This window comes from Esox lucius, chromosome 21 (genome assembly GCF_011004845.1).
Source record: "Esox lucius isolate fEsoLuc1 chromosome 21, fEsoLuc1.pri, whole genome shotgun sequence".
In the NCBI taxonomy this organism is placed as follows: domain Eukaryota; kingdom Metazoa; phylum Chordata; class Actinopteri; order Esociformes; family Esocidae; genus Esox; species Esox lucius.
In genome coordinates, this window is record NC_047589.1 from 21,888,368 (window position 1) to 21,901,229 (window position 12,862).

General features: G+C 46.2%; 1 protein-coding gene across 3 annotated transcripts in view; it reads right to left on the bottom strand.

The window, feature by feature from the left end:
• The window catches only part of ofcc1 (orofacial cleft 1 candidate 1), an 88,034-nt gene that overhangs the window by 14,261 nt on the left and 60,911 nt on the right, over positions 1–12,862 (bottom strand). For 2 of the 3 annotated variants that reach the window (XR_004575035.1, XM_034289209.1), the window contains exon 17: positions 11,084–11,243. Coding sequence is in view for 2 of the 3 variants with exons in the window: in XM_034289209.1 (XP_034145100.1) it covers positions 11,084–11,243 (160 nt within the window). In the remaining variant the exon portion in view is untranslated. Of the gene's footprint in view, positions 1–9,743; positions 9,878–11,083; positions 11,244–12,862 lie in introns of those variants that run through there. The other variant, XM_034289210.1, reaches the window with a different exon arrangement.

Sequence of the window (12,862 nt, forward strand, 5' to 3'; positions counted from 1 at the left end):
TGGATGGAGGATGGAAGCCCCGGCTGGTCTGCCCGGCTCAGGATGGCTGTGGGTGGGAGTTGGGCAGCGTCGGCTTGATGCTCTGGCAGGTCCTGCACACCTACTGTCCTGCTTACTCTACCAGGCTGCATAGGACAACCCCACTGCAGAGACGGGCTACTGTACCACCGTCCGGAGAGGTGAGACGGGCTACTGTACCACCGTCCGGAGAGGTGAGACGGGCTACTGTACCACCGTCCGGAGAGGTGAGACGGGCTACTGTACCACCGTCCAGAGAGGTGAGACGGGCTATTGTACCACCGTCTGGAGAGGTGAGACGGGCTACTGTACCACCGTCTAGAGAGGTGAGACGGGCTACTGTACCACCGTCCGGAGAGGTGAGACGGGCTACTGTACCACCGTCCGGAGAGGTGAGACGGGCTACTGTACCACCGTCCGGAGAGGTGAGACGGGCTACTGTACCACCGTCCGGAGAGGTGAGACGGGCTACTGTACCACCGTCCGGAGAGGTGAGACGGGCTACTGTACCACCGTCCGGAGAGGTGAGACGGGCTACTGTACCACCGTCCGGAGAGGTGAGACGGGCTACTGTACCACTGTCCGGAGAGGTGAGACGGGCTACTGTACCACCATCCGGAGAGGTGAGACGGGCTACTGTACCACCATCCGGAGAGGTGAGACGGGCTACTGTACCACCGTCTGGAGAGGTGAGACGGGCTACTGTACCACCGTCCGGAGAGGTGAGACGGGCTACTGTACCACCGTCTAGAGACGGTGAGGGCTAGAAGTACAATGTTTTTTAAAAGTGAGGAAGGAGTCATACCAGTATGTCAGTTTGAGACATTTTTATGCCCCAAGTACTTTCGGGTAAGATATTCCTGTATTTAGGTTACCATGAGGTATTCGTTTTAGGGTCAAGAGTTCAACAGTCAAGGGTTAGGGGTTAAGATTTGGAAGAGGCTTGAAAAAGGTGATTGTTTAGCTTAAACCCCCATCCACCATCCCCATCCACAGTTACACTGTATTTAGTGCTCACCATTGATCCGATTGGCCACACTAACAGTACAGTATCAAGTCAGAATAATTGGAGTCACATACAACCATGTTTCCTTTCAATGTCCCAGATTTACACACACACACACACACAAAACAAAATCACACGCACACACACAGAGTCCAACGCATGCATGTAGTCCCAACGCCTGCGGACACGCGGGTCTGGGTTGGTGGAGTGTGTAGGGCGCGATGGTCTCCCCCTGGAGAGGCTCTCGGAGATGGCCACTCCCATAGAGCTGACTGGGGCTGAAGGCCTGCTTCCCCGGCTCTGGATTCAGACGCGAGGCAGGATGCAGGAGACTGACGCTGCAGTCCGACCGGAGCTCTGGTGCAGAGGGGACCTACGCATGGCTAACCCAGGCCAACGCCAGCCATTAGAATGGAAATAGAGCTGCTATTATTGCGGCCGACGGGCCGGATACGGAGCCGGTCCGTCTGCGTAATTGGGACAGCTTTAAAATGGCACATCTCCACTGCTCACGCGATTTGGCTCCACCACAGCGCCGTGTCTGGTTAAATGCACAGACGGCCGAGACAGCCAACCGATTGGTATTATGTACAGTACTGCACACGGTGGCCACGCTCAGACAGAGAGAGACTGGAGTAAAGGGTTGTTTCAAGCCAGCCGACCCTCATTACTGAGCGAGCGGTGCAGGGGGGGCAGTTCTCCTCTAACATCTGACATCAACCCTAGGTGTAAGGGCAGGCCAGCGTGCTCGTGACAGGACTAACCGTACCGGCTGCTTTTAAAATCAGACTCCTAGAAAAGATCAACAAGCCACTATGAATGTTTACTGTACATACATAATCTGCATAAATTAAATGACTTTAAAAGGCTTTCTTAGCAAGATAGTATCTGGAGTTTGAGATAATCCAGGAAATAAGATATGCATAATTCACTGTTACTAATCTCCTTTTGCGGGGGGGGGGGGGGGGGGTTGGGCAAGTCATTCCACAAACAACTCCTATAGCGGTACCCCCCACTTGGTATCAAGGCTGAACCACTGCCCTGCATGCATAGATGTAAATGTTAAAAGGCATCAGGATGAGGAGCAGAGTCTCTCCAGGTTTGCGGTGCTGTGTTGGTGGTGTTTACAGATGAAGAGCCCATCCATACACTGTATAGCAGTTGTTCTGCGGCGCGTACACGGGGGACTACCCAAATGAAAGCTACATTGCATTACAAGCTCTCATTAGGTGATGACAAGTTTAATACTGTGTGAAGCTGTCTTCAGTGGGCCATGCTGCTGTTCTTTGCACTAATGGATATTGAGATGACCTCTCCACCCAGAAAGAAATAAAGGTGCCAAACTAAAAAAACTCTCTTGATTTCCTCTCAGTCCACTTAGGAGCGGCTTCCTTCCAATCTGCCCTTCAAGGCTTCAGAGGATGATGACTGACGATAACGAAATTAGACCTGGGATTCTCTGCTTATAGTGGAGGACACCTTGGCAGTGCAGCACTGTCTATATCTATCTATGAGGTTATGAGAGAGATAAGAGATATTAAAGTCCCTCCAACCTATCTCTCCAGAGGATGTCATCATCTGTCCTGCTAAGTCCCTACACCTGTCATAATCAGCAGCCCTGCTCCCCCAGGCCACAGGACACACTCAAGGTCACGCTGTTTAGAGGAACCCAAGAGGAGGAGCAGGAAAGGTCACGCTGTTTAGAGGAACCCAAGAGGAGAAGCAGGAAAGGTCACGCTGTTTAGAGGAACCCAAGAGGAGGAGCAGGAAAGGTCACGCTGTTTAGAGGAACCCAAGAGGAGGAGCAGGAAAGGTCACGCTGTTTAGAGGAACCCAAGAGGAGGAGCAGGAAAGGTCACGCTGTTTAGAGGAACCCAAGAGGAGGAGCAGGAAAGGTCACGCTGTTTAGAGGAACCCAAGAAGAGCAGCGGAGGTCACGCTGTTTAGAGGAACCCAAGAGGAGAAGCAGGAAAGATCACGCTGTTTAGAGGAACCCATGAAGAGCAGCGGAGGTCACGCTGTTTAGAGGAACGCACGAGAAGGAACAGCGGAGGTCACACTGTTTAAAGGAACCCAAGGGGAGGAGCAAGAGGGAAAAGACAAACGGATGGTCAGAAAGTGAAAGAGCGTGGCCTGGAAGAACAGGTGGGTTTTTGTGGGCAGGTGTTCAATCGTGTATCACAGTAAAACTGGCTCAGCGTCACCCCGGGGTGTACTGGTAGATGGACAAACACTGCCTCGTCGAGGTCTAGCAACTCCTTGTTGTAGGTTGGGGAACTGTGAGCTTAACCGTCTGTCGACCAGGGAATGCATTCGCCTCCAACGCCTGCGTGGAAAAACGTCCCGGTTGAGCGTGCAATGCAACAAGAAGCAGAACCGCTTGGCTAGATGTGAAGTGAAAGACACCCATTCCACTCTCACATATACTGTGCAGTTGTAGCTAATGAGGCAATGCTACAATATCAAATCGGTCATAGCATCACAGGAGGGTGATTAAAAAAAGCATTCACTTAATGATACTTATTGTAAAGGGGAATCAAACCACTATTGTTATAAACATCAGCAACAGCATCGCTTATGATACAATTAAATGCTAACAGACTAATTCTTCACCACATAATATTTCTGTTTTCTGTGAATTAACCCTTACATGTAAATCCCCAAAGCATTTACAATTTTAGCCCATGTTATTTCCTATATCCCATTGGTCATCAACCTAGTGAAACTTTCTTCTAATCCAGATACAGTTATTATAATCCTTTCCCCTGACCATCGGATACATTAGTCTGCTGTTGTCACTGCAAAAACGCTAAAGAACTGAACGAGATGAACGCTCTTTAAAAATCCCATTTGCTCTTCTGTGTGCTGCCGGAGGAACACTCGCTCACTCCTTGCCGACAGTCCAATTTGTTCCTCCTGGCTTGCATTATGGATGGCAGGGGATCCATAGGAGCTGTGCAGGCCAGGAGGGGAGGAAGAGAGGAGGGACAGGCCTTCAACATGTGGACTACATTTTCTGGCTTCCAGCTGGATGTTGTTTTGACAGCTGACGGGGCCATGCAATATATTAGGATAAAATTAAAAGAAAAGTAACCCCCACCGACCCCCAATCCCAACATCCCAGAATATCTACAAGTGCTTACAGCCCGCCAAGTGGAGAACATAGACTTTGGAAAACAATCTGTGTTTGTGTTAGTTTGTATTAGTCTGTCATATGTGACGGGGGCTGGAGGGCAAAGGCTGCTAACCAGGCAGACCCACTTCCTGGTTATGATGTAATGACTCTCTCTCTTCCTCTTTCTGTCTCCTGGTCTTTCCTCCTTCCTCAGTTTTTCCTTTTTACTGTCCTTCTATTCTTATGCAACAACTCTTTCCTTTTATTCTCTCACCATCTTTCTCTCTAAAATCTCTCATTCTCGATCCCTCTCCTCTTTCTCTCGCTCGCTCTCGTCTCTGTCTGTCAGTCTCCATCTCAAGCTCCCAGTGAACAGGCTGCCCAGGGTTTAGCGAGGAGGAGAGATAATAATATCCTCTTCCTGGATTAATGGTGAGGGAGACATTAAGCAGGGGCTGACACTCCCAGTAATTAAATGTTCACACGGACGAGTTCAAACACGAGATCTTTCCTACCTATACTCCTGTTTCTATGGGCCAGGGCCGGGGAGGAGACATGACCATCTGACTCAAGCAGCCAACACACGGATGGTTCAGAGTCATTAAAATTCACTTCACATTATTCGGTTTTCTATGTTTCTTTTCCAAATCTATCAGAACGCCCATAGAATGCAGATATGCAATCGGGAACTACGTTATCCTAAATGCTAATCAGCAAAGCGCTTGTTTATTTAGCTTTTTGGTTTGTTGTGGAGCTGCAACATTAAGAAAAATAAAGATAACATGGCGACCCTTTTAAAACCTAGGCAAACTCTGTTAATATCAGGGTGTGTGATGGTTCAGTGTCAGAGAGGCATATAAACCGAATGGCCTTTTGTCAGTTTGAGGTGTTTCTGAAAGCACAACAATGGCTGCGCCTATATTTTTCTTACCTAGAATTTCTAACAGGAAATCAAAACAAGATGTGGGGAATCTTCAGCCAATCACCTGCTAAACCCTTTCCACCCTGTGGCAAGGTTGCCCTGGGTGACCGCGGCGGTACTAACAAATGGCGACAGGGCGGCAGAGTTTTTCTTTTTTCTGGAGTGGGTGGGTGGGGTGGGGGGGTTTGGGTGGCGTTGCTTAGTGAGTACTTCTATATTTTTTTTTTCTTTCTTTAACCATTGTGCGACTGCACCGCTTTCACACATTACTGCCCCCCCAAAGTCTGTGACCTTTTCAGGAACACAGGCATGGAGCCTTTCCAGTCACATCTCATATTGAGCACTCTAATGCAGTGGCGAATGAAGCGCTTGTGTTCCTGTTCCCTGTGCCTGCCTGCCTGCCGTAGCCCCGGGCCACGGAGCCTCACAGCACTGTCCACTAATGGCCCCCTGTAATTGAAGAAGCCACTCTCGGACCTAAAGTGACACACACACAGGCGCACACAGGCGTGTACACACACACACACACACACACACGCATACACAGACAGACACACACAAAGACACACGGCCCCAATGCAATGGCTGGGTCGGAGGGGGGATGAGAGGGGTCAGGGGTGATGGGAGGTGGGGGAACTGCCCTCTGTGACCCGCCCCACCCCCGATACTACCCACATCGACTCCAGATGACCCTTCTGGTATTACCGAGGCGACAAGTCAACTCCTCTCCACTTCCTGTTGTGGGTTCCGGTAGGGGGGCTCTCTGGGCCATTGTTCCAGTGACAAGCGGTTCCTGGGCTTCTCGTCATGGGCCAACGCTCCACTGTTTTGGGGTAACCGGGCATTGCCTGTTCACTTAGTGGTGAAGGCGGAGGTGGGTGTCGATCAGAGCGCCCCTATGCGTCTCACTTTACTGTACATAGGCGCTCACTGGAGAAATGAGGAAGCCAAACGACAAGGATCACATGGTCTGGTGAACATAAAAATGGTCTTATATCATTGGCTGTCTGAATGGGGTGAGAGCTACATCAGCCCACAACCTGTCCCTGGTAAACTTTCTTCAGGTAATTCCTATAGTTATAGCGAAGAAGGAATGAGAAAGGTGATAGTGAAATGAGGTGAAGCGGTAACAGTGTAGATTAGGAGGGAGATCACACATCCCTTCCCAAGTGATTAAGGAGCCTCACAGTCCCAGTTATCATTAGAGCTCCAATCTGTGCCATCCTTACCCCCCCCCCCCCCACCAGCATGTTTTGCAAAGCACCTTGGGTGTTCCCCAAACTTGCCCCCGGTAACCCATTACCTAGACGTGCGGAGACAAAACGCAGACGCCACAATGTTGTCGACCGCCGTTTGGTCTGTGAAAACATCTCCGGGGCGACGGGAGGACAATTCCCATTAGAACAATGTCACCAGGAAAGTTCTGGTGAATAACGACGAGGACCAGGACGACAGCGAGACAGGGCTCTCCTCTGTCACTGTCATGACCCCCGCGCTGACAAAACAGTTTGCGTACCTGCTTAAGTATTACCGAAATTAACACCTCCCTTCCAGGTACAGTAATCAAGATGGTGACAGCAGACAATTAATTAGATCCATCTGCATCGGTGCCTTTCCATAATTAATGTGCTCATTAGCGATGAGCAGATCTCCGCTATGAGTTTTCGGTTGCTTTACACTCCCATCGCTGTCTTAACTAACCAACTGACTAACACAAGAGGCGGAGAGCTCGGTTTATGTTGTGCCTCCCCCGGAACAACACACATTGAAATGGCAACAAAACTGAATCCAATCAGTCGTCACGTCCAGAAGAGTGAAGGGATTGTAGGCGATCAGAAATCAACGGTGGAGAGTATCGTCCACCGCTAACGTTAGATAATGAGACTCTTCTTGCGTGAGTGTTCAGATTAAATTACAACTCTTGGGTGTGCTGATCTACTCTGGATCTGCTCAACAGTTGGGGTTTTATCTGATGTCACCACCTAGTAAAAATATTCAAAGCTTCCAGCAATAGCTGCCATTGTACACAATATGGCCTGGAAGAACAGCAAGATGTAATGTAAAGTTAATTGGTAAGAAAGTTAAATTAGATAATGTTTTATGATCGCCTTGTGAAAATTAGGGCGATTTGCTGATTTGTTATTGAATGTGGATGCTTTTTTATTGTTTAAGAGCTGCAGGGGAAAAACCCGTCACATGTAGCAAGAGTAAGCTAAAAAAGATAGTGTCCAAGTTATGCCTGAAAGAAATCTGGTTTAAGTCTACGCTGTTATTACCGTCTCTGATTTCCATTGGCTGCTGGCTTGAACAATGCTCAGTGTGTGTGTGTTCAAACATCTATTTAACACATATTCTGTCAGGGACTAAATGAAATACACTTGCCTTTTAGGGGTGTCTCTGTTTACTCTGGCAGTGTTGCCAGGAGGAATTGTGACTTTGAAAAAGGAAGTGGTCATATCTTAAGTTAGTGACCCTCTCTCGTCCCCTTGACCCCTCAAAAGGCTCCCTGTAGCTTGTCACACCGCTGCTGCACCGTACCTGTGTGGATCGGAACTCTCCTCCGTTTCTTCATCCCTCCTCCCCACCTTTTCACTTGGCTAATGAAGGCCTCGTGGCCCATTGTTATTAAAATCACACCCTTCCCTCTCATTAATTGGGTCCGTAATAAGAAACCCGTTGGATTCATTATTTAATTGCAAGGGCACATTTGGAATACAGTTTCTGAAATGTATTTTTAATGAAAAACACTACATCCTGACCTAATCATATCAACCTTATTTTATCTAATTAAGGATGCAGAAAATCATTAGAGTTTGCAAAATATTAGTTTCAGCTCTGTCGGGCTGCTCCCCTCTCTCCTTCATGAATACATTTTTTCCCTGTCTCTGATAAATAGTTAATGAGGGAAAAATGACAAAAATTTGCATGTAGGCAAATTAGTTTAATAGGGATATGTCTTTGCTGAGTTAGGAAAGTGACCCTTTTTTGCACGGGAGATATTGCTCCAATATTATGAACTAATGGCGCGGCCCATCTTATTTCTGTGAAAAATCGCCAGCCTGAATAATGTAAAAATCATAAAATGCAATAACCCTAAAGTTTCATCATGCTGGAAAATGTGTTTAATGTGTTAGCATTTTATCAGTTTAATAAAGCCAAATTGGGGACAATATGAAGTATGCTGTATTTTTTTGTAGTGCAGCGGGAAATATATAGCAATCTGCAACTGATTTAGAAGGAAGACAACTGAGAGGCCATCAGGCTAAATAAAGGCTAATCACAAACTTTGCGGTGCTATTTTCTCTCAAAGTCAACAAATTGGAAGCTAACTTTTCATCAAATACAAAAGGCCATATCACTAGCATTACTTTATAGATGTCCTTAGTTGAAGTTCTATAAAGCAGTGTTTAATAATGGGTGGTGAGGAGTTCAAGGGGTTGAGGACATTTAAGGTGATGGGGACATTTAAGGTGGTGGGGACATTTAAGGTGGTGGGGACATGTAAGGTGGTGAGGACATTTAAGGTGGTGAGGACATTTAAGGTGGTGGGGACATTTTAGGTGGTGAGGACATTTTAGGTGGTGAGGATATTTAAGGTGATGGGGACATTTTAGGTGGTGAGGATATTTAAGGTGATTGGGACATTTTAGGTGGTGAGGATATTTAAGGTGATGGGGACATTTTAGGTGGTGAGGATATTTATGGTGATGGGGACATTTAAGGTGGTGAGGATATTTAAGGTGATGGGGACATTTTAGGTGGTGAGGATATTGATGGTGATGGTGACATTTAAGGTGGTGAGGATATTTAAGGTGATGGGGATATTTTAGGTGGTGAGGATATTTATGGGGATGGGGACATTTTAGGTGGTGAGGATATTTAAGGTGATGGGGACATTAAAGGTGGTGATTACATTTAAGGTGATGGGGGCATTTTAGGTGGTAAGGATATTTATGGTGATGGGGACATTTAAGGTGGTGAGGATATTTAAGGTGATGGGGATATTTAAGGTGGTCAGGATATTTAAGGTGATTGGGACATTTTAGGTGTTGAAGATATTTAAGGTGATGGGGACATTTTAGGTGGTCAGGATATTTAATTAAGGTGATGGGGACCTTTAAGGTGGTGAGGATATTTAAGGTGATGGGGACATTTTAGGTGGTCAGGATGTTTTACAAGGTTATAAGAACATTTAAAATGGTGAAAACATTTAAGGTGGTTAGGATGTTCAAGATGGTAGAGACATTTAAGGTGGTGAGGATGTTCAAGATGGTAGAGACATTTAAGGTGGTGAGGACAGTATCTCAATTCCATATTTGCCTTATATTATCAGTATTGACATTAACTATATAAAGAACTTACATGGACAAACTGAATTAAAAGAAAGGTTGCTGTAAGCCATTGAGCCTTAAGGAAACCACAAGACCTTTTAACATAGTATGGCGCATATTATATTGTAAGGCCCAGATGTTAAAAGGGCAAACAGTTGGGCAAGGAATTTTAATTATTCCCCAATATTAATTTGTGTTTTCTTGATTTGCAGTAACATCAACCTGATTCGGCTTCAACACAATGTCTGTAGAAACAGAGTGCTAACAAAACGTTTTAATCAATCATTTGATAAAAAAATGTTAGCATTTTCTGACATGGCAACACTCGAGCATTTTCTGACATGGCAACACTTGTGCATTTTCTGACGAGGCGGCAATGATGGTTGCCTTGGTTGACATGTCGTACAAATCTCCCATCAGACTCAGGAAGTTGTTTCAGAGGCAGCAGCACAAGCTGCAAACATGTACATGCACACATGCTGTTGCTGTATGGGGACACATGACATGGAGAGAGCAGGAAAGTTAATGAAGGGATGTATGGCGCTAACAAATCCTACAGAATAAATTAGACAGGGTTGGATGGCTAAGTTCTATTTTCTTATCAGCATAAGTCCCTTTTTCAAACTCTACGCACAGATTTCACATCACTGAGGCTACATGTTAATACTGTACAGTGTCGTTGCTGTGGCATACCCGGTACTGGCAGTCAAAAGACGACAGACACACTCAGTTCGGGAACTATTTTATGAGGAATGTCGGTTTTATGCAACTGAAACTTCCTGCATCCTCTGACATGGCTTGTCCATTCCTAGTTCATATTAACCAGATGCCTGTTGCTTATATGTGTGTGCATGTGTGTGTGTGTGTGTATTTGTGTGTGTGCCTGCATGCATAAGTGTGTGTGTGTGTGTGTTGATTGAGTAGTCTTTCTTTAATGAAATATCTTTGAAAATTGGTTTCCACAGACTAATCAGGCAGCCCGCTAGCTGAGTTTCTGTTTTGGTAATTATCTTGTACTAATTAGAATGAAACTAAAGACCTTTGAGATGAATTCCTTGGCTTTCCGAAATGTAACTAAAGAAAAGGTAATGATATAAAATAAGCTTATTCTATGTATGTTCTTAGGATCTAATATATTTGTTAATAAAGTGTCTGTAAAAAGCAAGTGATGGACAAAACCTGACATAGATCTTCACCACACTTCTTAGGCCCTCTCCTCCAATCATCCCACTCAGAGAATACGTCCCCTTGGTCACAAACACTTGCTGGCACGACCAGAGGTTACAGACAACCCACCACAATTTCTGGGCACTGTTAGACGTAGCAATCTAATGGATTAGTATCAATTAGGCCCTTTGGGTCTTCCTCTCAGTAAGAAAACAAGCATTCATCCAATTAAACACTTTGACCCTTGAGGACAGCAGATGAGGACGCCCGGGCTGAAGTACAGTGGACAACAGAAAAGCCTTTACGCAATTCAGAATCAAACAGGGCCGATTCCAGCCAAACCTAGCTGTGCTAAACTCGCCTGGTTACCCATTTAACACAGTTACGGGACTGTGCCGAAAGGACAAGGTTATAATATTTTAGTGGCAGCAGTATTGGTTGAGGCCCAATGGAATAAAACCTGTAAGTGATCGTGTTTGGTGGGGTTAAGAGGTATCAGGTAAGCAGAGGTCTGGTTGGCTAACCTTGCGTCTCTCCCCATTGAAGCCCCTCCACTGCTCAGCCTTCTGTACGATGTAGTCTACTTCCTGGATGGACACCTCCAGGTCACACGGGACGAAGAAGGCTCCCTCCACCGCGCTGAGGCGCTGGAAAATATCTAGCATGCGTCCTTCATTGTGGAGTCTAGGGGGGAAGAGAGAATTAAGGAGAAAAGCCAGGAACACTTACTGTCTGCAACTCTGCCTTCCTAAAAGGTCAGCATGGGTCGTTTGTCAAAACCAGGAACAACAGTTTCCTCCAAAGCCCGAAGGTGTCAAAGTTCATGACTGTAACTATGGTTTCCTTGGCCTGTTGAAAGCCAAACCAATGTCGCATCCTGCTTATATTAATGTTAACGCTGGCTAAGGTTCCACAAAGTATTATCCTGACCTTTATGGCAGAAACTGGCACTGAACAATTAAATCCCAAATCGTGGTAAACCAGTGTAGCAGAAACATCCCAAATGTTCTATTAATTGTATTAAGCTTCTCATTTCACAGTCAGTACGCCGTTCCAAGAGAAAAGTCTGGATTGATCCATCAATAAAAAATAATGCAGATTAGAGAAGAGAAGAAGGCAGACAAATTGGCCTTGGTGAGTGGGAGGCATGCTACGTGTTAGTTAGAAGGAGCGGGGCGGGATGAGTGGGCGCTCTGGAACAGCAAAGATCACAGGAGACTCCAGAGTCCAGAAGGCTCTTCAAAAGATGGCCGCCAGGGGATTGCCTGCTACTGGTTACTGATTGAGCGGCCGTCTGATGAGGTGGGTCTGAGTCATACGGCCACACCAGAATGTGTATTGATCCGAGTCTAGAGGTGACTGAGCATCACACAGTGAGCTTTCTCCACAAACAACAGCCCACAAAGACACTGGCGCCACACAAACACACCGACAAACAAACACAAGAAAACGCCTTGGCAACCTTTCCCCTGCCAAAGAGATTCTCGGCAGTCAGGGGGTAATCAGTTCTCAAATAAAACCAACATCAAGGAGAGCCAGCAGTATACGAGGAGACCAGATAGACAGAGCTTTGAACTCAGCATCAGTCCTATCCAGAACTCTGGGGAGAGCTTGCTACTCGACTGTAGTACTCTGACCCTAGACTTAAGAATAGCTTCATAAGATGTGCTCTTTTCATTCCTTCAAATCTCTTAGATGGATTCACCATCTTTCATCATGGAAATGCCCTGGACACGTACTCTGTTTTTGGCACAACCAATGTACTATTAAATGGTAGCGGCAAATTAATATTTATCAATCATGTGAATTACATACACAGAAAAAAAAAAACACGGAAATAGATGGATTAGATAATATCAGAGAAATAGTGATAACATCGACACGTACAACGCCCCCAGGTCAATATCAGCCTTGGCATCAGGTCCAAAGAGCGCAGACAGACACACAGACCGACAGACTGACAAACTCTCCATGGAGAGTTCAGCTCATTCAGCTTGTGCGCATGTGTGTATAGTGTGTGTCTCTGAACGCAGACAGTCAGACAGCCAGTCACTGGGCTGAATTCAGACTCATTCAGAAGACTACGGGGACACCAGCCCCTGTCAATCCCGGTAGGAAATGTGAGATCCTGCTCTCCACTCTGTCATGACTCCACTGAACACCACCACTATCAAAGGCACATCGCACCGCCTCCGTTTGTGACCGTTTGTACGGGACGGAAATAAAGAAAATCACAGAAACACGACGAAAAATAAAATGAAAAAAAAAAACGCAGCCCATTGAATCAAGGCTGCCTAAAATGT